Below are 23132 nucleotides of genomic sequence, written 5' to 3'. Positions count from 1 at the left end.
GGGAGGAGGGACACAGAGAGATACCTGGAAATCAAGGCCTTGTCCTTGCCTGGGCTCTGGCTGCTGCAGGGCAATGCACAGCCCAGCCCCCGTGGGCCTGAGGGCACAGGCTCTGCTTAGGCTGGGAAAGGAGCCCAGGCAGGAGCTGCTCAGGGAAGGGGTCTGTGCCACAGGGACAGCAGGGAGGGGCCCCCATCCCCCTGCCCAGCACCTGTGGGAGCAGCTGCCTCTCCCTGCCTGCCTGTCTCTGGGTGAGGAGCTGTTCCTGCCAGCAGCCCCTGCCTGTGCCCAGCTCAGCTCCCTGCCAGTGCTGCCAGAGCCATCCCCAGCCCAGTGCCCAGGGGCAGCTCTGCCTGGGCAGGGGCTGCAGAGCAGATCCCAGACAGCCTGTGGTGGCTGGGAAGGGGGAGGTGTTCTGGGAGGATGTGCTTCCTGAGAAGGGCCCCTGGAAATGGAGGAGGTGGAGCTGAAGCTGTGAGGAGCCCTGAGCCCGCAGCTGAAGGGCCCTGCCCAGCCCTGCCCTGAGGGGTCACTCCTTCCACCCACCCCTTCTCCCTGCAGGGCCGTGGCAGCTCCTTGGCCGGGCTGAGAGCTGACCCTGGCAGGCAGCAGAGTCCCTGCCCCAGCACACAGAGCCCTGGGGGCAGGACCCTGCTCTGCACCACAACCCTGGGCACCTCTGGCTGCACCCCCACCTTCCCACCCCACAGCCAGCCCTGGCACAGGGAACCTTCTGGCCCTGGGCCTCTGATGGGGCAGCAGCAAGTCCTGCTCTGCAGCAGCTTCTCCTGCTGCACTCCAGGAAATCCAGCAGAGCCATCCTGACAGCTCCTGCCACTGCTGCCATTTGGCAGCTGGGAGAGGCACTTGCAGGAACTCACCTGCACTGCTCTGCAGCCAGAGCCTGACCGTGGCAAAGGGCTGGCAAGGTTCCTGCCCTGAGCAGCTCTGCCCTGTCGTCCCAGCCCAGGATCCCTTGAACCTCCTGCTCCCTTCTCCTCTCTGCCCTTTCTGCCTGCAGCTCCTGCCCTGCTCTGCCATGTGGCCACTTCCCCTGCACTGCAGCAACTGGGAGAGTGCTGCTGAAAGATCCTGGAAGCTGTGGGATGTGCCAGCTTTAGGAGATGCCTCCAGGAAGGCAAGCTGAACTTTCCTACAGCCAGAGAATTCTTCCTTCAAATCCTGGGAAGGTTTCTGGCATAGTGAGAGCTCAGTCACCTCCCAGCCCAGGCTGCCTCTCATCTCTCTGCCTTCTCTCCTGTGCCCTGGGTGCTGCAGGCAGTGCCCTCAGCCCTGCTGGGCTGTGCAGAGGAGCTGCTCACCAGCAGAGCTGTCTCTTTGAAGCTCTTCTTGGTTGCCAGGAGCTCCCTGTGTGCCAGGAGCCGAGTCCAGCTCAGCAGCACAGCAACAGCCTGAGGCAGCCCTTGTTCTGCCCCTCTGGGCTCCCTCCAGCTGTCCCTGGGGCTCCAGGGGAACCTGCTGGCACACAGCTGAAGGAAATAATGATGTTCCTTCTCTCAGCTGGGCACAGACACTTCTTTCAGCATTGTCATTTTACCAAACAGACTCAGAGTTAAGTCCAAAAGGCCCCTTTTCATGTCCCATCATTAGACAGGAAACCCAGACAGTGCCCAGGAGGGATCTCCTTCACCTGCACTGAGGGAAGGGACTCTGCTGAGTCAACAGAGGTGTCTCCTTGTGGCTCTGCAGACCCGGGGCCAGAAGGACACTGAGCTCCCTCCACAACCCCCATGGGCTGGGATTCCTCCTGCCCCACTTCAGTGGGCCCAAAACAGGCCCCTGCAGGTGACTCCTTGTCCCAGCTCCCATGGCAATGAAGGAAGACCAAAGCCAGGAGTGACCTGCTGGGACCAAAGCCCTGGTTCCTTCTGAGGGGCTAGAGGTGACCGAGATTCCTGCTGGGAACTGCAGGCTCCAATGCAGCAGTTCCTAGGGACAGGGCAGCAGCTGTGGGATCTTCTTGGAGGCTGCTGGGACATTGCTTTGGCCAACTTCAGTGGCAGAAGGTGCCCACAGGTAGGACAGGGGAACCTGTCACTGTTCCTTCTGTCCAGGGTAGCCCGTAGGTGTGTTCAGGTGACCAAATGGAGTCAGGTGGCACAGGGAGAGAGGTCTCTCTCGTGTTCTTTCTCAGGGTATTTTCTACATGTCCTCAGAGTACAATGGCCATTGTCTCATGGACATCCCTTCACTGCTGAACCTAATTCAGGGCAGTTGAGCCTGGATTGAACAGCCAAAGAGGGGCCTGTAGTGCCAGGGGAGGTGCCAGGGCTCTGCAGCACAAGTGCAGCAGCTGCCATGGAAAGCACAGGGCCTGTGCAGGAAGCCCATCTCCATTCCCAGCAGTTGTGTGACAGGCACCACCCAGGGCTTCTCAGACACACTGGAGGCCTTTGGGGCAGGGAGTGAATCCCAGCCCTGCAGGGACACAAAGGCTGTCCCTTCTCTGCCCAGCCAAGGCCAGGCCAGGCACGAGTCCAAAGCACATCAGCCCAGGCTGTCCACACTTGTTTCCTCACTCTGCTGGCTCTTCTCTCCCCCAGCATTTCAACAGCATGTGCTGATCTCCTCAGGGATCCGGCCTGTGATTTTCCCCCTGGGCCTGAGTCCCAGCACATCCCCCCCCAAGGCCACTGTCAGCAAAGCCTCTGCACAGCCCAGCTCTCGGGGCTTTCAGAGCAGCTTTCCCCACTGCAAGTCTGTTCTTACCCCCGGTGCCCCCACTGAGGGGCTGCAGCCAGACAGGCCCCAATGCCCTGCGTGTGGGGCACAGGCAGGAGGAGCTGCAGCCCCAAGTCTCTCTTCATTCCACTTGCAGGCAATAACAGCCCAGGCCTGCTGAGACAGTTCCCAGGTTGCAGGGCTGTGATGGGTTGGGAGAGAAGGCCAAGGAGACACAGGAGAGAAAGAGCAGGAGAGAGGTGTCCTCAGCGGGAAGGAGCTTCTTGGACCTGTGGAGCTGCTCTAGGTGATGAACAACTTGGGTGAACTTTTGTGGGTGAGGGTCAGAGGAGAGACTGGTTTGGGTGACCTTGTGGAGTGAGACAAAGAGCCCATTTAAGTTGTCTTTGATAACCCTGGAATTCACTGGAAAGGCACCACGACAGGATGGAAAGAGTCCCAGAGGTTTGTGCAGGGTCTTGGTGAAGACACCCCTTGGGACACAGGCCTTTAGAGCACAGCTGCTCTAAAGGTTGGTGGACGACAGGGAGGTTCATCTGCATCTGCTTCTCTTCAAGAGGAACCAAAAGATTACCATAGTAACTGACTGTAGCTATGGGAATGTATGCTGGTTGCCATGGTAACTGACTATAGCAATAAGAATGTATTATGGTTGCCATGGTAACCGACCGTAGCAACAGGAATGTATGCTGGTTGCCATGTTAACTGCCCATAGCAATGGAAATGTCTGATGGTTGCCATGGTAACTGACTGTATCAATGGAACTGTATGTTGGTTTCCATGGTAACCGACCATAGCAATGGGAATGTGTGATGGTTGCCATGGTAACTGACCATGGGAACAGCAATATATGATGGTTGCCATGGTATTTGACTGTACCAGTGAGAGGTGTGATGGTTCCCATGGTAACTGATAGTAGCAATGAGAATGTATGATGGTTGCCATGGTAACTGACTGTACCAGTGGGAAGTATGATGGTTCCTGTGATAACTGACCATAGTAGTGGGAATGTATGCTGGTTGCCATGGTAACTGACTGTAGCAACTGCAATGTATGCTTGTTGCCATGGGAACTGACCATAGGAATGTGACTTTATGATGGTTGCCATGGTAATCGACCATAGCAATGTGAATCTATGATGGTTGGTTGCCATGGTAACAAACTGTAGCAATGGGAATGTATGATGGTTGCCATGGTAACTGACCATAGCAGTGGGAAGTATGATGATTGCCACGGTAACTGACCATAGCAATGGAAATGTGTCATGGTTGCCATGGTAAACTGACTGTAGCAACTGGAAGTATGATGATTGCCACGGTAACTGACTGTAGCAACAGGAATGTGTGATGGTTGCCACAGTAACTGACCATAGAAACAACAAAGTATTGTGGTTGCCATGGTAACGGCCTGTACCAGTAGGAAGTATGTTGTTTGCCATGGTAACTGACTGTAGCAACGGGAATGTATGATGTTTTCCATGGGAACTGACCGTAGCAATGAGAATGTATGTTAGTTGCCATGGCAAACAATCATAGCAACGCGACTGTATGATGGTTTCCATGGTAACTGACTATAGCAATGCTAATGTATGATGGTTGCCATGGTAACCTACTGTAGCAATGGTAATGTATGGTGGTTCTTATGGTAACTGACCGTGGGAATGGGAATGTATGCTGGTTGCCATAGTAACTGACCACAGCTATAGGAAGTATGATGATTGCCATGATAACTGACTGTAGCAATGGGAATGTATGCTGGTTGTCATGGTAACTGACGATAGCAATGGGACTGTATGATGGTTGCCATGGTAACCGACTGTAGCAATGGGAATGTATGATGGTTCCATGGTAACTGACAGTAGGAACAGGACTGTATGATGTTGCCATGGTAACCGACTGTAGCAAGATGACTGTATGATGGTTGCCATGGTAACTGACCATAGAAACTGGAATTCACATGGTTGCCATGCTAACTGATCATAGCAACATGGCTGTATGATGGTTGCCATGGCAACTGATTGTAGCAGTGGACCGTATGATGGTTGCCATGGTAGCCAACCACAGCAATGGGGATTTGTGATGGTTGCCATGGTAACCGACCATAGCAAAGGGAATGTATGGTGGTTGCCATGGTAACCGACCGTAACAGTTGGGATGTATGGTGGTTGCCAGGGTAACTGACTGTGGAAATGGCAATGTATTATGGTTGCCATGGTAACTGACAGTAGGAATGGGAATGTATTATGGTTGCCATGGTAACTAACTGTAGCAATGGGAATATATGCTGGTTGCCATTGGTAACTGACTGTACCTGTGGGAAGTATGACGGTTGCCATGGTAACTGACTGTAGCAATGAGAATGTATGCTGTTTTCCGTGGTAACTGCCCATAACAATGGAAATGTCTGATGGTTGCCATGGTAACCAACCATAGCAATGGGAATGTATGCTGGTTACCATGGTAACCGACCATAGCAATGGGAATGTATGCTGGTTGCCATGGTAACGGCCTTGGCAATTGTAATGTATGCCGGTTGCCATGGTAACTGAATGTAGCAGTGGGAAGTATGTTTGTTGCCATGGTAACTGACTGTGGTAACGGGAATGTATGATGGTTGCCATGGTAACTGACCATAGCAACAGGAATGTGTGATGGTTGCCATGGTAGCTGTGTGTGGCAGTGGGAATGTGTGATGTTTGTCATGGTAACTGACCATAGAAATGGGAATGTGTGACGGTTGCCATGGTAACTGATTGTACCAGTGTGAAGTATGATGGTTGGCTGTAGTAACTGACTGTAGAAAAGGGAATGTATGATGGTTACCATGGTAACTGCCTGTACAAATGGCAATATATGATGGTTGCCATGGTAACTTACCATAACAGTGGGAAAGTATGATCGTTGCCACGGTAACTGACTGTAGGAATGGGAATGTCTGATGGTTGCCATGGTAACTGACCTTAGCAATGGGAATGTATGGTAGTTGCTGTGGTAACTGACCGTGGCAATGAGAATATATGCTGTTTGCCATGGTAACTGACCATAGCAGTGGGAATGTATGATGGTTGCCATGGCAACTGACCGTATCAATGTCACTGTGTGATGGTTTCCATGGTAACTCACCATAGCAATGGGAATGTATGATGGTTGCCATGGTCACTGACTGTACCAGTGGGAAGTATTACGGTGCAATGGTGACTGACCGTAGCAGTGGGAAGTATGCTGTTTGCCACAGTAAATGACTGTAGCAATGGGAATGTATTATGGTTGCCATGGTAACCGACCATAGCAATGATAATGTATTACGGTTGCCATGGTAACTGACTGTGGCAATGAGAATGCATGCTGGTTGTCATGGCAACTGTGATTTCCTTAGACTATGAGCACGATATTTTCTTCTGCAAAAACATTAGTGAGTGTCCAGAGATCTCCCAAGATGGGCTTTAAAGGTCTCAAGCACATGAGCACTAGAGAGGGGCTAAGGAGCTGTGGCCTCAATGGTGTGGAGACTGAGGACAGCACAGGACAGACCTCAGAGGGCTTGAAGGAAGGATTTAGAGATGGTGGATCTAATTGTCAGAGCAGAAAGGAGCATGAGAAAGAAAGAATTAATGTCAAGTGCAGCTGGGGAGGTCCTGAGTGGATGTGAGGAAAAAGGAATTTCACTCCATGGAAAATGCTGTGCTAGAACACGTCACCCAGGAGGAGTCTGGATGAGCCCAAGGCTTTGTGTGTCCAGGGAGAGCCAGGGAGGACGCAGAGATGTCAGTGCAGGAAGGTGCCAGCCAGGTGGGGCAGCCGGGGGGATGACGACAGCCTGCAGGGAAAGGGGCAGGGTATGGACACCGTAGGACAGCCTGGGCTGGAGAGGAGACAGGGGTGGGGAGAAGCTGAAAGGCCCTGACAGAGCCACCTTCTGCAGGCCTTTGGCCATGGCTGCTGTCTGTGCCCCTGATGCCAGGAGGAGGGGAGTGGCCCTTGCAGCCCTGGGGCCTCATGGCCTCCTTGTCCCTGCTCAGCAGCCTGGCAGGTGCCACCCCATGGTCCTGCCCTTGGCACTGCACATCCCACATCCCAGTGCCCCAGGAAGAGCCCTGAGGAATGAGGCAGGGACAGGATCTGCCTTCCCAGGGGCTGGGGGTCAGGGTTTGGCCCTTTGGCTTAAGGAAACAAGTCAAGGTTTCCTCAGCATCAGAGCCACCTTTCCCTTGCTTGTCCATCCTTGTCATCACTGTCTGCAGTTTTCTGCTCTAACTGGAACCTGGGGACACCTTCTCAGTTGTGTCCCACAGTGAGACTCATTAGCACTACGAGAAATTTTCGTGTTTGAATCTCACTTTGACATCCTGAAAAGTTGTTTGAACTTCCTCTCAGGGACTGAGTCTCATGTAAACAACATCAACATCCCCTGAGGGTCATGAAATGCCTGGGGCTGTTGCTGTGCTGCTGAGCTGGGCCGGGCTCCTGGCACACAGCGAGCTCCTGGCAAGCAAGAAGAGCTTCAAAAAGACAGCTCTGCCCAGGAGCAGTTCCTCTGCACAGCCCAGCAAGGCTGAGGGCACTGCCTGCAGCACCCAGGGCACAGGAGAGAAAGGACAGAGATGAGAGGCAGCCTGGGCTGGGAGGTGACTGAGCTCTCACTACAGGAGAAACCTTCCCAGGATTTGAATGAAGAATTCTCTGGCTGTAGAAATATTAAACTTACCTTCTTGGAGGGATCTCCTAAAGCTGGTACATCCCACTGCTTCTAGGATCTTTCAGCAGGACTCTCCCAGTTGCTGCAGTGCAGGGGAAGTGGCCATATGGCAGAGCAGGGCAGGAGCTGCAGGCAGCAAGGGCAGACAGGAGAAGGGAGTAGGAGTTTCAAGGGATCCTGGGGTGGGAGGACAGGGCAGAGCTGCTCAGGGAGGAACCTTGCCAGCCCTTTGCCACGGTCAGGCTCTGGCTGCAGAGCAGTGCAGGTGAGTTCCTGCAAGTGCCTCTCCCAGCTGCCAAATGGCAGCAGTGGCAGGAGCTGTCAGGATGGCTCTGCTGGATTTCCTGGAGTGCAGCAGGAGAAGCTGCTGCAAAGCAGGACTTGCTGCTGCCCCATCAGAGGCCCAGGGCCAGAAGGTTCCCTGTGCCAGGGCTGGCTGTGGGGTGGGAAGGTGGGGGTGCAGCCAGGGGTGCCCAGGGCTGTGGTGCAGAGCAGGGTCCTGCCCCCAGGGCTCTGTGTGCTGGGGCAGGGACTCTGCTGCCTGCCAGGGTCAGCTCTCAGCCTGGCCAAGGAGCTGCCACGGCCCTGCAGGGAGAAGGGGTGGGTGGAAGGAGTGACCCCTCAGGGCAGGGCAGGGCTGGGCAGGGCCCTTCAGCTGCAGGCTCAGGGCTCCTCACAGCTTCAGCTCCACCTCCTGCCATTTCCAGGGGCCCTTCTCAGAAAGCACATCCCCCCAGAACACCTCCCCCTTCCCAGCCACCACAGGCTGTCTGGGATCTGCTCTGCAGCCCCTACCCAGGCAGAGCTGCCCCTGGGCACTGGGCTGGGGATGGCTCTGGCAGCACTGGCAGGGAGCTGAGCTGGGCACAGGCAGGGGCTGCTGGCAGGAACAGCTCCTCACCCACAGACAGGCAGGCAGTGAGAGGCAGCTGCTGCCACAAGGGCTGGGCAGGGGGATGTGGGCCCTTCCCTGCTGTCCCTGTGGCACAGACCCCTTCCCTGAGCAGCTCCTGCCTGGGCTCCTTTCCCAGCCTAAGCAGAGCCTGTGCCCTCAGGCCCACGGGGGCTGGGCTGTGCATTGCCCTGCAGCAGCCAGAGCCCAGGCAAGGACAGGGCCCTGATTTCCAGCTGTCTCTCTGTGTCCCTCCTCCCTTGGCAGCAGCCTTGTGGCATTTCACTGCCATCCCCTGCTGCCTGGGCTCTCCTTGTTCTCACGAGTGAGTTTTCTGAGCCAGTGTGGGGTTTGGGAGGTGGCAGATTCCTGTCCAGACACAACCCCTTTGGGTGCTGCTGTGGGGATGTGTCTGTGGGAGCCAAGTGCCCAAGTGCCCTCCAGGCCCCTTCAGGGTATTCAGCTGTTTGCCTGGGTGTCCTGCAGGGCTGCAGGTGCCCTCCAGAAGGGCACAGCTCTGCCATAAGTATCTCTGTGCTGCACAGGATCCTCATGGAGAAAACTCCTCAGTGCTAAATCCATGGAAATGCTCTGGGAAGCCGTACGTGGGAGCTGCAATGATCCCTGTGTGTGGCAGTCTGGGAGGAGAATGATGAGATCCTAATTAGGCATCCTGAGGAAAGGCAAGGATTCTGTCAATGTGCTCTTTGAACCAGGATTCCTCTGATCCCAGAAGTGCCTTGTTCCTTTTTTAAGGGAATTCCTAAGTTTGATCCCCCTTCAGCTCCAAGCTGCCAGCCAGGGGCAGCTGTGAACAGCAAAGAAGGCCAGCTCTTGTCTCTGCACCAAGAGACCATCCCTTTGCCTCTCAGGACTCACAAGATTTCCCTTGGAGCACATTAGAAATGTCAGAGATTTCAACCATCCAAAGTCACTCCTGGCAACGAAACTGGAACAAAATCAAGTCCCCCAAATCCCCTCCCTCTGTTCTGCCCTTGGGCAAACTGTGACCAGCAATTCTGGAAACACTTTGATACATCACAAGTGCATTTAATTGGAGGTCACCCTGTGCTCCAAGTTGCCTCTCACTGCACAGCAAGAAGGATTCCTCGGGAGCCCATTCCAGGGTCCCTGCTCTCAGTGCCCCCTTCAGCCAGCAAACCCCAGAGCTCAGGGAGAGGGATGCAGAGAGATCTTCCTGAAAAGAGGCCATGAATGTTGAATTGCTATGAGACATGCAAGATGTTTTGCTGATTGAGTCTGTCCTAATTCAGTTCTGCCTTTTTTACCTCAACAGAAAACCATACCCTGAGGCATCAAATGTCCAACAGCAGCTCCATGCCCCAGTTCCTCCTCCTGGCATTTGCAGACAGGAGGGAGCTGCAGCTCCTGCACTTCTGGCTCTTCCTGGCCATCTCCTTGGCTGCCCTCCTGGCCAACAGCCTCATCCTCAGCGCCGTAGCCTGTGACCACCACCTGCACACCCCCATGGGCTTCTTCCTGCTCAACCTCTCCCTCACAGACCTGGGCTGCATCTGCACCACTGTCCCCAAAGCCATGCACAATTCCCTCTGGGACACCACAACCATCACCTACATGGGATGTGCTGCACAGCTCTTTTTCTTTGCCTTCTTCATCTCAGCAGAATTTCCCCTCCTCACCATCATGTGCTACGACCGCTACGTTGCCATCTGCAAACCCCTGCACTACGGGACCCTCCTGGGCAGCAGAGCTTGTGCCCACATGGCAGCAGCTGCCTGGGCCACTGGCTTTCTCAATGCTCTGCTGCACACAGCCAATATATTTTCCCTGCCTCTGTGCCAGGGCAATGCCCTGGGCCAATTCTTCTGTGAAATCCCTGCCATCCTCAAGCTCTCCTGCTCACACTCAGGCTACCTCAGGGAAATTGGGCTCATGGTAGTTAGTGCTTTTCTGTTTTTGATGTGCTTTGTTTTCATTGTTTTCTCCTATGTGCAGATCTTCAGGGCTGTGCTGAGGATCCCCTCTCAGCAGGGACAGCACAAAGCCTTTTCCACATGTCTCCCTCACCTGGCCGTGGTCTCCCTGTTCTTTAGCACTGGCGCCTTTGCCTACCTGAAGCCCCCCTCCATCTCCTCCCCATCCCTGGATCTGGTGGTGTCAGTTCTGTACTCGGTGGTGCCTCCAGCACTGAACCCCCTCATCTACAGCCTGAGGAACCAGGAGCTCAAGGATGCCCTAGGGAAAATGATGAGTATGTGTTTTTTGAGAAGCAATAAACTGCATCTTTTCTTCTGCAGAACACTCATTGTGGAACACATTTTGGGCCCAGTCTGCCTTCTAAAGCTTTTGATAGTGTTGGGGGGCTTTTCTTTTTTGTTCGTCTGTTAATGTTAATAACACTGAAATTTTACTTCATCCCGTATAATTCACTCTCTACCTCTTTTTTTTCACCCACATAATGTACTAATCAGGAATCATGCTCTGTGTGCATTTAAGCAAAATAAAAGCTTGTGCAGCAAGGTATTTGTCAAACATCCTGCCTGTGTTAGTTTTTACATGAGGAATCACAATCTCCGAGTGTAAGAAAGGACACAAATTTTTTCCCTGATCTTTTCTCCAAGACCTCCCCTGAAGCTGGAGGGCATTTCCATGTTTGCAGATGTGGAGGGGAAAAGAGTCCCAGCACTGCCAGGGAGCCCCAGAACTGGATCTGTTCAGAGCTGCTCTCTTTGCACTCCCACCCTCTCCTTTCCTGTCCGTACCCAAGGCCTGAGTGCTCTGGCAGCTCAGTCACTGTCCTGCTGTGGGTCAGGCCTGTGAGCACAGGCAGGGACAGGCCCTGGGCACTGCTGGGACAGGGCTGGGCTCCACAACAGCAGTTCCAGCAGCAAAGGGGTTCCCCTCCAGGCACTTCCTGAGGGCTGAGGTCTTTTCCCAACACTGGTATGGAGAAGTCCAAGGATTAGACTCTCCAAAGTCTTGTTGCTTTGCTTGTTTTTCCATGGAGACAGTGCAGTGAGGTCAGGGACCCACTGGGACTTCAGGGACTGAGAGTTGGGTCAGATGTTGTGTGTTGGTGGCCGATGGCCAATGGAGATGACAAATGATCTCCAAGTCACCTGCCTGAGGTTCTGCAGCTTGTGAGGGCTCTGATGGCAGGTGAGGACTTGTCTGTAGGAACTCAGGAAGTGCAGGAGAGCACAGAGGATCTGCAGGGACAGCCCATCCCATCCAGTCAGCAGGGAATGGAGCCCTGAAGCAGAATCCTGCCAGGGTGGAGTCACCAGAAATAAAGTACTAAATCTTGCTGTGAAGTGTCAAATAGAGCTTTGCAACCCCAGGGGACACAGCAAGTATAGGGAAAACTCTTGCAAGTGACTTCTCTTGCCCTCAGTGAACTTCCACAGGTCGATCAAGAGCAGCCCCCAAAGCCATGTCCCAGCTCTGGAACAAGGCAGGGCCCCTCTGAGCCCCCTCCATGGTCACACAGGAGCGTCTGTGGGAGGTGGTCAGTGGCAGGGAGCACCATCAGCTGGCTCTGCCTCCCAGCTTGTCCAGCACAGCCAAAGGCTCTGAGATGTCTCAGGGTTCCTTTGGTTCCAGGAGGCCCTGGAGTGTCACAGTGGCCCCTTGAGTCCATGAGGTTCCACAGTGTCAGAATGGCCCCTTGGTTCCATGAGGTTACAAAATGTCTCAGGGTTCCTTTGTTTCCATGAGGCCCCACATGTCAAAATGGCCCCTTGGTTCCCCCAGATTTCAGTGTCCCTGTGTTCCTTTGTTTCTATGGGGCCCTGCAGTGCCACAATGCATGTTTTGTTCCATGAGCTTCCAAAATGTCTCAGGGTTCCTTTTGTTCCATGAGGCCCTACCAGTCCCTTGGTTCCATGGGATTCCACAGTTTCCCTGTGTTCTTTTGGATCCATAAGGCCCTGTTGTGTCACAACTGCCCCTTGATTCCATGAAGTCCCACAGTGTCCCTGGATTCCTTCTGTTCCATGAGGTTCCCCAGTGTCACAATGGCCTCTTGATTCCATGAAATTCCACTGTGGCCCAGGGTTTCTTTCTTTCCAAGAGGCCCCGCAGTGCCACAATGGCCTCCTGATTCCATGGGTTTCTGTAGTGTCACAATGGCCCCTTTATTTCAAACGGTTGCCCACTGTCTCTGGGTTCCTTTGGCTCCATGGGGCCCTGGAGTGTCCCAGTGGCCTCTTGATTCCAAGGGTTTCCCCAATGTCACAATGGCCCTGTAATTCCATGAGGTTCTGCAGTTTCACAGTGGCTCCTTGACTCCATGAGGTTGCACCGTGTTATCACAAAGCTGAGCCCATCCTGATGAAAGTTCTGAGGAGGTTAGGAGGAACTGGGACAAAAGGGAAGGAAAATTGGGGAAGGAAAGAGGGGTTTGATCAACAGAGAGGAAGGATTTTGATGAGGTAAAAGCAGGTTCAGAGAATGCTGAGGGTGCTGAAACAGTGACTGTGCAAACACTCCTGGTAGGCCTTTACACTCTTTGTAACCTGAAGCCCCAACATTACCTAAAAGTGCTGCCCCTCCCATGGAAAGGAATCCACTGCCCTAATTCCAAGCCAGAAAAAGCCCAATCCCAGAAGTCCAGACTCTTATTTGTACTCCAGTGCCCACCCCATTCCCAAACCTTTATTACCAGTATGAAAAGCCAAGCTTTAATCCTGACCCAGCCCCAAACGCTCTTCCCCTAATCATGAACCAGACATTGCCAGCAGAACAACAAACCTCTCCAAATTCTCCCTAATCCCCACCTTGAGCTCTAAACCCCAAGCCCTGACCATTAAGCACCCCCACAGCCCTTGGGAGCAGGGCAAGGACCTGCAGGGCCCAGAGCAGGGCCAGAGGGTTGGCAGAGGAATGGGAGGTGACCTGGATCTGCTCAGCTCTGCAGTGACCCCCAGGAGAAGGGCGTGGGCCCTGGCAGGGATGTCCTGTGGCACAGGGGCTCAGGATCCAAGGTAATAAGGCCAAGTGCCCATGGCAACAGCCAGAGCTGGTGCAGAGACATCAGGGAGGGTCTGGAAATGCTGCTGGGAGGGGGTGGGAAAGCAGGAGGGGTGTGTGCAGCCTGCAAGGCCAGAGCAGCAGCAGGGCCAGGGCAGGACAGCCTGCAGGAGAGATGGCCAAGGGCTCTGGCAGGGCTGCAAGGCCCAAAGGCACCCAGGCCTTTGTCCCCTTGCCTCTGGCAGCTGCCTCTGCCACTCAGGCCACCACAAGCAACTTGCCTGGCAGGTTCTGCCCTTGGTTTCTGCCTCGCCCCTCCCTCAGGAGCCTGGCAGGGGTTGCCCAGTTTTGGGCCTTTGTTGTTCCTCCCCCTCCCATCCCAGTGCCCCCCAAACAGCCCTGAGCCAGCCGGGAGGGACAGGATCTGCTGGGCCAGGGCCTGGGGCTCAGGCCTTGGCCTTTGTGCTCCACAAAACCAAGGCAGGCTTTGCTCAGCATTGCAGGGGCCTGCCCAGAGCCTTTGTCTGCCTGCACTCCTGGCCTCCAAGGAGCTGCTCCAAGGAGTCCCTGGAGAGGCTTTGTCAGTGCCTGCCCTCAGTGGGGCCCAGCAATGCTTCAAGGCACTTGGAGTTTGGCTTCTGACTTCTTGAGCAGCTGCTTCAATCTTCTCTCAGTACCTCAGGATCATGGGCTGGGCTGCAAACACACCATGGGGCTCATTAAATTCCAGAAATCCCTCAGGATCTCTTTGTCTTCCTTTAGTTGTCTTCAAGGCAATTTCAAAACAAGTTTTCAAAGTTTGTAATTTTTTTGTTTTAATTCGATGGTGGATAATTTTGTAGTTCAGAGAAGAGGTGATAGAGGTGTTCTCCAAGTGATCTTGATGCTGAGTGTCTCCTCAGGAGATCCACACTGACCCTGTCTGATCAACCTTGCTCCTCACCCCCCAACCTCACCAGTTCTGACATGATCCATCTTGGACTGACAGCTGATGCAACTCCAAACACACTGTGGGACTTATTAAAACACTGAAAACAAATTATTTTCATTCCTTTAATTGTCTTCAAGATGTCAACAACAAATTGGAGTTGTTTTGTAGTTTAGCTAAGGAGGAAGATTTTTAAGTGAAAGTCATGAAAAATATATATGTTTTTATGAAAGGGAATGATTTACACAGAGCCTTGGGTTGCAAGAAGGTCAGGGTGCAAAAGAGTTTAATAGCACTTAATCATTGACCAGTTGAACAGTTTTCAAGTGATTCAATAGCATGTGCTACAATTTTAACAGTGACTGAATTATAGATTCACAACAACAACAGTCCCACCACAGTCAATTCACACCCACACCCAGGCAGAGATGTGTGGACACATCAAGAGCTGGGTGCGGAAAGGTCCCTCTCCCAAATTCTCCTTGTTGTCAGGGAAAAACTCCCCCAAATCCCTTTGTGTTTCCAACAGACAAGGGTCACAGCTGGAGGAGTGTTTGTGGAGGGGGATCAGAATTGTCCTGGGCGCCAGCGAGGGTCTTTGAAGTGTTGCAAACTGGAGGGTTCCCGAGCTGGGAGAGGCTGCCAGAGGTGTCCCACTGAGAGGGAGGTGCTGGGGAGCTGCCAGGGCCTCCCTCAGCCCCACTGGTTGTGGGCTCCCAAGGGGACTGGCTTTAGTTATCTGCTGAATTTCCATCCTGGTGTCAGGAATGACTGGAGTTTCCAAACTATTTGGGAATTGTATCCTAACCGTTCCATTTGGGTTACGATTCTGGTAGGGAATGTTCCAAGGCTACCCAGTGTTCCCCATCTCTTACACCCATCCAAATCAGTTGGATGGTTTATTGACAATGTGTCCCGAGGGGCGGCACCTCCGATGCCGTAGAAACCCCTCCCCCTGGATTAGGAAACCTTTGGAATTCAGGAGGTGTTCCAGTGGAGCATGAAAATGAACAGCAATTTTCCTAAAGCCCAGACCCCAGCAGAACAAAGCCAGGCCCCCTCAGTGTCAGAGCAAAGGTCCCCCATCCCTGTGTCCCTGTGGCCGCTGAGGCGGCAGCGCAGGCCCGAGGCGGTGCCGGGTCCCGGTGCAGCCGGGGCAGAGCGGCGGCTGCGCGAGCGGCAACCCCGGCGGTGAGTGCGGCAGCCCCGTGGGAGCGGCGGCTCCGGGCACAGACGCCGGCGGCAGCCGCTGTGGCTCCTGGAACCGAGTGGCCATTGGGACACTGCAGGGCCTCCTGGAATCCAGGGGCCGGTGGGACACTGGGGAGCCTCTTGGAGCCGAGGGAACCCTGGGATATTCTGGAACATCGTGGAATCAAGGAGCCATTGTGACACTGAGAGGCCTCACGGAACAAAAGGAACTATGAGAGTTTTTGCAACCTCATGGAATCAAGGGGCTGTTTCTGCTTTGATAATACCTAAAAAATTGTCAGAGATTGCAAACAATGCACACTCTCTGTGATGAGTTACTGCTGGTGTCAAGGTGCTGTTTTTAATGTTGAATTATGCTAAACCCAAAATGCTTCATGAAACTTCAAACACACATCCTGCTTTCCGAAGCAAGATTTGACAGATAAGCTGCTCCCTGGCCTGCAAATATGTCTGGGAGTCAAACCCTTGATAACTATAAAAGCCGCGTCCAACTGTCATGGGGCAGATTCTTCCACAGACTTCCTTGAAGTGTGTGGAGCTTCTGCCATGAAGCAGGGACAGCTCTTCATGGTCACTGCCCAGGGGTTAAGTGAAAGAGAGAGAACTACCCCCTGTCATTGTGGGGTGAGTTACCCCAATCTCTACTTCAGGATTGTTTGTTTTTGCTGGCTTTGATCCAATTGCTTTATAGAATGACTTTGATAGACTGCACTGTCCTATCTTACACTATACTGCTAGGAGGTTTTTGCTTTTATACTGTGCAGTAAATAATTCTCTTTAAGGTCTTTTGTCTGTTCATTTGTCTGATCAATTGTCTGTTCATTTGTCATAATAAATCATTCATTTTATAGAAATATTTCTGATTTACCATCACTAAAACCTGCAGGACAAAGTGATTACATCACACCTCTAAAATTCCTTCAGTCTAAATGAAAATATGAGTCTGAGATTGGATCCAGCCACCCCCAGGCTCCTCTCTGAGAAGGAATTTAGAAAGCAAGGGGGTCCTTTCTGCCCCTCGTAGCTCAACGAGACGGCTTCTGCCATCAACTCTGTCTAAGCCTTCCACCCCCCCAGCCCCAAGCCGTGACACAGGGGCATGTCTTGTGCATGCAGTGCAAACATGGACCCCTGAGCTGGTCATTTGATGTCCCTCCTTGGAGGGAAGAACAAGCCCAATGGCCTGGGGTGAGAGGCCAGTGCTGGGAGCGGCGCTGGCTGTGCCAGGGCACTGCTGGGTGCCCCCACCCTGAGCACTCCCACCCTTGTGCTGGTCACTGCTGTTTTCCTCTGCAGGGCGTTGTGTTGGGCACATCCTGGAGAGCAAAGTGGAAAGCAGATGGAAGCTTTGAGGCCCTGGCCTGAGGAGATGCCCCTGCAGGATGGCAGTGCTGCTGCAGAGGTCAGCTCTGTGCCAGCAGTGCCCGTGGCTGTCCCTGCCTGCAGTCCCTGGACAGTCCTGCAGCAGGACTGGGACCCACTGCCAGAGCACTGAGGCCTCCAACAACACAGGGCTCTGCAGGACAGTGTGGAAGGGAAGGGAGAGGTGGCCAGGCAGGAGAAGGGCTGCTGCTCCCTGGCAGTGCTGCTCTGCTGGGACTCTTTTCTGGCCCAGCTCTGCACAGAGGCCCCGACCCTGCAGCTGCAGAGAAGTCAGAGAGGAAAGATGTCAGGCAAACAAGCCAATGCAGAGTTCTTTATTTGGTTGAAGCAGACAGTGAGTACAATTGCCAATTTGTACAGCCTGTGGGCCAGGCTAGAAAGGCCTACACTGAATTGAAAATAGTGTTTATATATATATATATAAAAATGTTTATATATATATTTATAGTTATAAAGGTTTTTAGGTGTGAAAAAATTCTCACAAAAATAACACCTCTACCAGCAGTAAAAAGTAGAGAAGATATGGTGGGCCTTTATTGAAGTCCATAACAGGATTGGCCTTTAATGTGGTACATACCATGCAGAAGAAAGAGAGTTTACTGCTTCTGAAAAACACCCAGTTATCATTTTCCTCAGGGCATCCTTGAGCTCCTGGTTCCTCAGGCTGTAGATGAGGGGGTTCAGTGCTGGAGGCACCACCACGTACAGAACTGACATGGCCAGGTCCAGGGATAAGGAGGAGATGGAGGGGGGCTTCAGGTTGGAAAATGTGGCAGTGCTCACGAACAAGGAGAGCACAGCCAGGTGAGGGAGGCACGTGGAAAAGGCTTTGTGCTGTCCCTGCTGAGAGGGGATCCTCAGCACAGCCCTGAAGATCTGCACATAGGAGAAAACAATGAAAATGAAACAACCAAACCCTAAACAGACACTAACCACAATGAGCCCAATTTCCCTGAGGTAGCCTGAGTGTGAGCAGGAGAGCTTGAGGATATGTGGGATTTCACAGAAGAACTGGCCCAGGGCATTGCCCTGGCACAGAGGCAGGGAAAATATATTGGCTGTGTGCAGCAGAGCATTGAGAAAGCCAGTGGCCCAGGCAGCTGCTGCCATGTGGGCACAAGCTCTGCTGCCCAGGAGGGTCCCGTAGTGCAGGGGTTTGCAGATGGCAACGTAGCGGTCGTAGCACATGACAGTGAGGAGATAAAACTCTGCTGACATGAAAAAGGCAAAGAAAAAGAGCTGTGCAGCACATCCTGTGTAGGAGATGGTTGTGGTGTCCCAGAGGAAGTTGTGCATGGCTTTGGGGACAGTGGTGCAGATGCAGCCCAGGTCTGTGAGGGAGAGGTGGAGCAGGAAGAAGCCCATGGGGGTGTGCAGGTGGTGGTCACAGGCTACAGCGCTGAGGATGAGGCCGTTGGCCAGGAGGGCAGCCAGGGAGATGGCCAGGAAGAGCCAGAAGTGCAGGAGCTGCAGCTCCCGCCTGTCTGCAAATGCCAGGAGGAGGAATTGGTTGAGGGAGCTGCTGTTGCACATTTGCTGCCTCAGGTTATTGTTTTCTGTTGAGGAGAAAAAAGGCAGAACTGAATTAGGCCAGGCTCAATCAGCAAAACATCTTGCATGTCTCATAGCAATTCAACATTCAGGGCCTCTTTTCAGGAAGATCTCTCTGCATCCCTCTCCCTGAGCTCTGCGTTTTGCTGGCTGAAGGGGGCACTGAGAGCAGGGACCCTGGAATGGGCTCCCGAGGAATCCTTCTTGCTGTGCAGTGAGAGGCAACTTGGAGCACAGGGTGACCTCCAATTAAATGCACTTGTGATGTATCAAAGTGTTTCCAGAACTGCTGGTCACAGTTTGCCCAAGGGCAGAACACAGGGAGGGGATTTGGGGGACTTGATTTTGTTGGAATTCCTCCTGCCAGGAGGAGTTTGGATGGTTGAAATCTCTGACATTTCTGATGTGCTCCAAGGGAAATCTTGTGAGTCCTGAGAGGCAAAGGGGTGGTCTATTGGTGCAGAGACAAGAGCTGAACATCTCTCCTGTTCACAGCTGTCCCTGGCTGGCAGCTTAGAGATAAAGGGGGATCACCCTTAGGAATTCCCTTAAAAAAAGTAACAAGGCACTTCTAGGAGCAGAGGAATCCTGTTTCAAAGAGCACATTGACAGAATCCTTGCCTTTCCTCAGGATGCCTGATTAGGATCTCATCTCTATCCTCCCAGACTGCCACACACAGGGATCATTGCAGCTCCCAAGTACAGCTGCCCAGAGCATTACCATGGATTTAGCACTGAGGAGTTTTCTCTGTGGGGATCCTGTGCAGCACAGAGATCCTATGGCAGAGCTGTGCCCTTCTGGAGGGCACCTGCAGCCCTGCAGGACACCCAGGCAAACAGCTGAATACCCTGAAGGTGCCTGGAGGGGTCCCACAGGCACATCTCCACAGCAGCACCCAAAGGGTTTGTGTCTGGACAGGAATCTGCCCCCCCAAACCCCACACTGGCTCAGAAAACTCACTGGTGAGAACAAGGAGAGCCCAGGCAGCAGGAGATAGAAGTGAAATGCCACAGTGCTGCTGCCAAGGGAGGAGGGACACAGAGAGACAGCTGGAAATCAGGGCCCTGTCCTTGCCTGGGCTCTGGCTGCTGCAGGGCAATGCACAGCCCAGCCCCCGTGGGCCTGAGGGCACAGGCTCTGCTTAGGCTGGGAAAGGAGCCCAGGCAGGAGCTGCTCAGGGAAGGGGTCTGTGCCACAGGGACAGCAGGGAGGGGCCCACATCCCCCTGCCCAGCACTTGTGGCAGCAGCTGCCTCTCCCTGCCTGCCTGTCTCTGGGTGAGGAGCTGTTCCTGCCAGCAGCCCCTGCCTGTGCCCAGCTCAGCTCCCTGCCAGTGCTGCCAGAGCCATCCCCAGCCCAGTGCCCAGGGGCAGCTCTGCCTGGGCAGGGGCTGCAGAGCAGATCCCAGACAGCCTGTGGTGGCTGGGAAGGGGGAGGTGTTCTGGGGGGATGTGCTTCCTGAGAAGGGCCCCTGGAAATGGCAGGAGGTGGAGCTGAAGCTGGGAAGATCCCTGACCCTTCAGCTGAAGGGCCCTACCCTGCCCTGCCCTGAGGGGTCACTCCTTCCACCCACCCCTTCTCCCTGCAGGGCCGTGGCAGCTCCTTGGCCAGGCTGAGAGCTGACCCTGGCAGGCAGCAGAGTCCCTGCCCCAGCACACAGAGCCCTGGGGGCAGGACCCTGCTCTGCACCACAGCCCTGGGCACCCCTGGCTGCACCCCCACCTTCCCACCCCACAGCCAGCCCTGGCACAGGGAACCTTCTGGCCCTGGGCCTCTGATGGGGCAGCAGCAAGTCCTGCTTTGCAGCAGCTTCTCCTGCTGCACCCCAGCAAATCCAGCAGAGCCATCCTGACAGCTCCTGCCACTGCTGCCATTTGGCAGCTGGGAGAGGCACTTGCAGGAACTCACCTGCACTGCTCTGCAGCGAGAGCCTGACCATGGCAAAGGGCTGGCAAGGTTCCTGCCCTGAGCAGCTCTGCCCTGTCCTCCCACCCCAGGATCCCTTGAACCTCCTGCTCCCTTCTCCTCTCTGCCCTTGCTGCCTGCAGCTCCTGCCCTGCTCTGCCATATGGCCACTTCCTCTGCACTGCAGCAACTGGGAGAGTCCTGCTGAAAGATCCTAGAAGCTGTGGGATGTGCCAGCTTTAGGAGATGCCTCCAGGAAGGCAAGCTGAACTTTCCTACAGCCAGAGAATTCTTCCTTCAAATCCTGGGAAGGTTTCTCGTGTAGTGAGAGCTCAGTCACCTCCCAGCCCAGGCTGCCTCTCATCTCTCTGCCTTCTCTCCTGTGCCCTGGGTGTTGCAGGCAGTGCCGTCAGCCCTGCTGGGCTGTGCAGAGGAGCTGCTCACCAGCAGAGCTGTCTCTTTGAAGCTCTTCTTGCTTGCCAGGAGCTCCCTGTGTGCCAGGAGCCTGGCCCAGCTCAGCGGCACAGCAACAGCCTCAGGCAGCCCTTTCTCTGCCCCTCTGGGCTCCCTCCAGCTGTCCCTGGGGCTCCAGGGAAACCTGCTGGCACATAACTGAAGGAAATAATGATGTTCCTTCTCTCAGCTGGGCACAGACACTTCTTTCAGCACTGTCATTTTACCAAACAGACACAGAGTTAAGTCCAAGAGTCCTCTTTTCATGTTCCATCATTAGACAGGAAACCCAGACAGTGCCCAGGAGGGATCTCCTTCACCTGCACTGAGGGAAGGGACTCAGCTGAGTCAACAGAGGTGTCTCCTTGTGGCTCTGCTGACCTGGGGCCAGAGGGACACTCAGCTCCCTCCAAAACCCCCATGGGCTGGGATTCCTCCTGCCCCACTTCAGTGGGTCCAAAACAGGCCCCTGCAGGTGACTCCTTGTCCCAGCTCCCCTGGGAATGAATGAAGACCAAAGCCAGGAGTGACCTGCTGGGACACAAAGCCCTTGTTCCTTCTGAGGGGCCAGAGGTGACCGAGATTCCTGCTGGGAACTGCAGGCTCCAGTGGAGCAGTTCCTAGGGACAGGGCAGCAGCTGTGGGATCTTCTTGGAGGCTGCTGGGACATTGCTTTGGCCAACTTCAGTGGCAGAAGGGGCCCACATGTAGGACAGGGGAACCTGTCACTGTTCCTTCTGTCCAGGGCAGCCCCTAGAGGTGCTCAGGTGACCAAATGGAGTCAGTTCTGTGAGAGGCACCACCCAGGGCTTCTCAGACACATTGGGGGCCTTTGGGGCAGTGAGTGAATCCCAGCCCTGCAGGGACACAAAGGCTGTCCCTTCTCTGCCCAGCCAAGGCCGGGCCAGGCACAAGTCCAAAGCACATCAGCCCAGGCTGTCCACACTTGTTTCCTCCCTTTGCTGGCTCTTCTCTCCCCCAGCATTTCAGCAGCATGTGCTGATCTCCTCAGGGGTCAGGTCTGTGATTTTCCTCCTGGACCTGAGTCCCAGCACATCCACCCCCAAGGCCATTGTCAGCAAAGCCTCTGCACACCCCAGCTCTCGGGGCTTTCAGAGCAGCTTTCCCCACTGCAAGTCTGTTCTTACCCCGGTGCCCCCGCTGAGGGGCTGCAGCCAGACAGGCCCCAATGCCCTGCGTGTGGGGCACAGGCAGGAGGAGCTGCAGCCCCAAGTCTGTCTTCATTCCACTTGCAGGCAATAACAGCCCAGGCCTGCTGAGACAGTTCCCAGGTTGCAGGGCTGTGATGGGTTGGGAGAGAAGGCCAAGGAGACACTGGACAGAAAGAGCAGGAGAGAGGTGTCCTCAGTGGGAAGGAGCTTCTTGGAGCTGTGGAGCTGCTCTAGGGGATGAACAACTTGGGTGAACTTTTGTGGGTGAGGGTCAGAGGAGAGAGTGGTTTGGTTGACTTTGTGGAGTGAGACAAAGAGCCCATTCAAGTTGGCTTTGATAACCTTGGAATTCAGTGGAAAAGCACCATGACAGGATGGAAAGAGTCCAAGAGGTTTGTGCAGGGTCTTGGTAAAGACACCCCTTGGGACACAGGCCTTTAGAGCACAGCTGCCAGGCTGGTGGACAACAGGGAGGCTCATCTGCATCTGCTTCTGTCCAAGAGGAACCAAGAGGTTACCATAGTAAATGACCATAGCGATGGAAATGTATGGTGGTTGCCATGGTAACTGCCCGTAGCAATGGGAACTTGTGATGGTTGCCATGGTAACCGAACTTACTAATGGGAATGTCTGAGGGTTGCCACGGAAACCAACGATAGCAATAGAAATGTGTGATGGTTGCCATGGTGATTGACAGTGGCAATGAGAATGTATGGTGGTTGCCATGGTAACTGACCATAGCAAAGAGAATGTCTGAGGGTTGCCATGGCAACCGACAATAGCAATAGGAATGTATGATGGTTGCCAAGTCCCTTCCTGCTGAGCAGCTCTCCAGCCCCTCTGCCCCCAGCCTGGAGTGTTCCAGGGGGTTGTTGGGAGCCAAGGGCAGGCCCTGACACTTGACCTTATTGATCCAGCCTGTCCAGATCCCTCTGCAGAGCCTTCCTGCCCTCCAGCACATCCACACTCACACCCAACGTGGTGTTGTCCACAACTTTCTTGAGGGGGCACTCGATCCCCTGGCCCAGATCACCCAGAACGATGTTAAACAGGAGTAGCCCCAACCCTGAGCCCTTGAGAACCCCACTAGTGACTGGCCCCACCTGGATTTCCTTCCATTCCCCACCACTCCCTGGGCCATCAGACACTTTGTCACCCAGCAAACAGTTCCCCGGGCAAGCCATGAGCAGCCAGTTTGTGCAGGAGATGCTGGGGGAGATGGTGCCAAAGGCTTTCTGGAATTCCAGAGAGACACATCCCCAGCCTTTCCCTCAGCTGCTGAGCG

General features: G+C 54.2%; 3 protein-coding genes across 3 annotated transcripts in view; 2 read left to right on the top strand and 1 right to left on the bottom strand.

The window, feature by feature from the left end:
* Positions 1 to 23132, top strand: part of LOC135405269 (zinc finger protein 160-like) — a 292050-nt gene that overhangs the window by 73088 nt on the left and 195830 nt on the right. The gene's annotated exons all lie outside the window — the stretch shown is intronic.
* LOC135404664 (olfactory receptor 14J1-like) lies at positions 9727 to 11741 on the top strand. Its single transcript, XM_064639398.1, has 2 exons — positions 9727 to 10523; positions 11680 to 11741. Exons 1-2 carry the CDS (start codon positions 9779 to 9781, stop codon positions 11739 to 11741), a joined length of 807 nt encoding a protein of 268 aa, XP_064495468.1. The 5' UTR covers positions 9727 to 9778.
* Positions 17328 to 18448, bottom strand: LOC135405445 (olfactory receptor 14J1-like). The gene has a single exon (XM_064640142.1). The coding sequence runs from the start codon at positions 18297 to 18299 to the stop codon at positions 17328 to 17330; it is 972 nt and encodes a 323-aa protein (XP_064496212.1). The 5' UTR covers positions 18300 to 18448.

The sequence above is a fragment of the Pseudopipra pipra genome, chromosome W, assembly GCF_036250125.1.
Source record: "Pseudopipra pipra isolate bDixPip1 chromosome W, bDixPip1.hap1, whole genome shotgun sequence".
NCBI lineage: Eukaryota > Metazoa > Chordata > Aves > Passeriformes > Pipridae > Pseudopipra > Pseudopipra pipra.
Note: the sequence above shows the minus strand (reverse complement) of the source record. Positions and strands in the feature narration are given on the sequence as shown.

Bases quoted from the DNA above. Each gene is read 5' to 3' on its own strand.
- LOC135404664 (XM_064639398.1), top strand. From the start codon at position 9,779: ATGGGCTTCTTCCTGCTCAACCTCTCCCTCACAGACCTGGGCTGCATC. The intron at 10,524-11,679 runs GTATGTGTTTTT...GAACTTCCACAG, and splicing joins TGCCCTAGGGAAAATGATGA to GTCGATCAAGAGCAGCCCCC.
- LOC135405445 (XM_064640142.1), bottom strand. From the start codon at position 18,299: ATGTGCAACAGCAGCTCCCTCAACCAATTCCTCCTCCTGGCATTTGCA.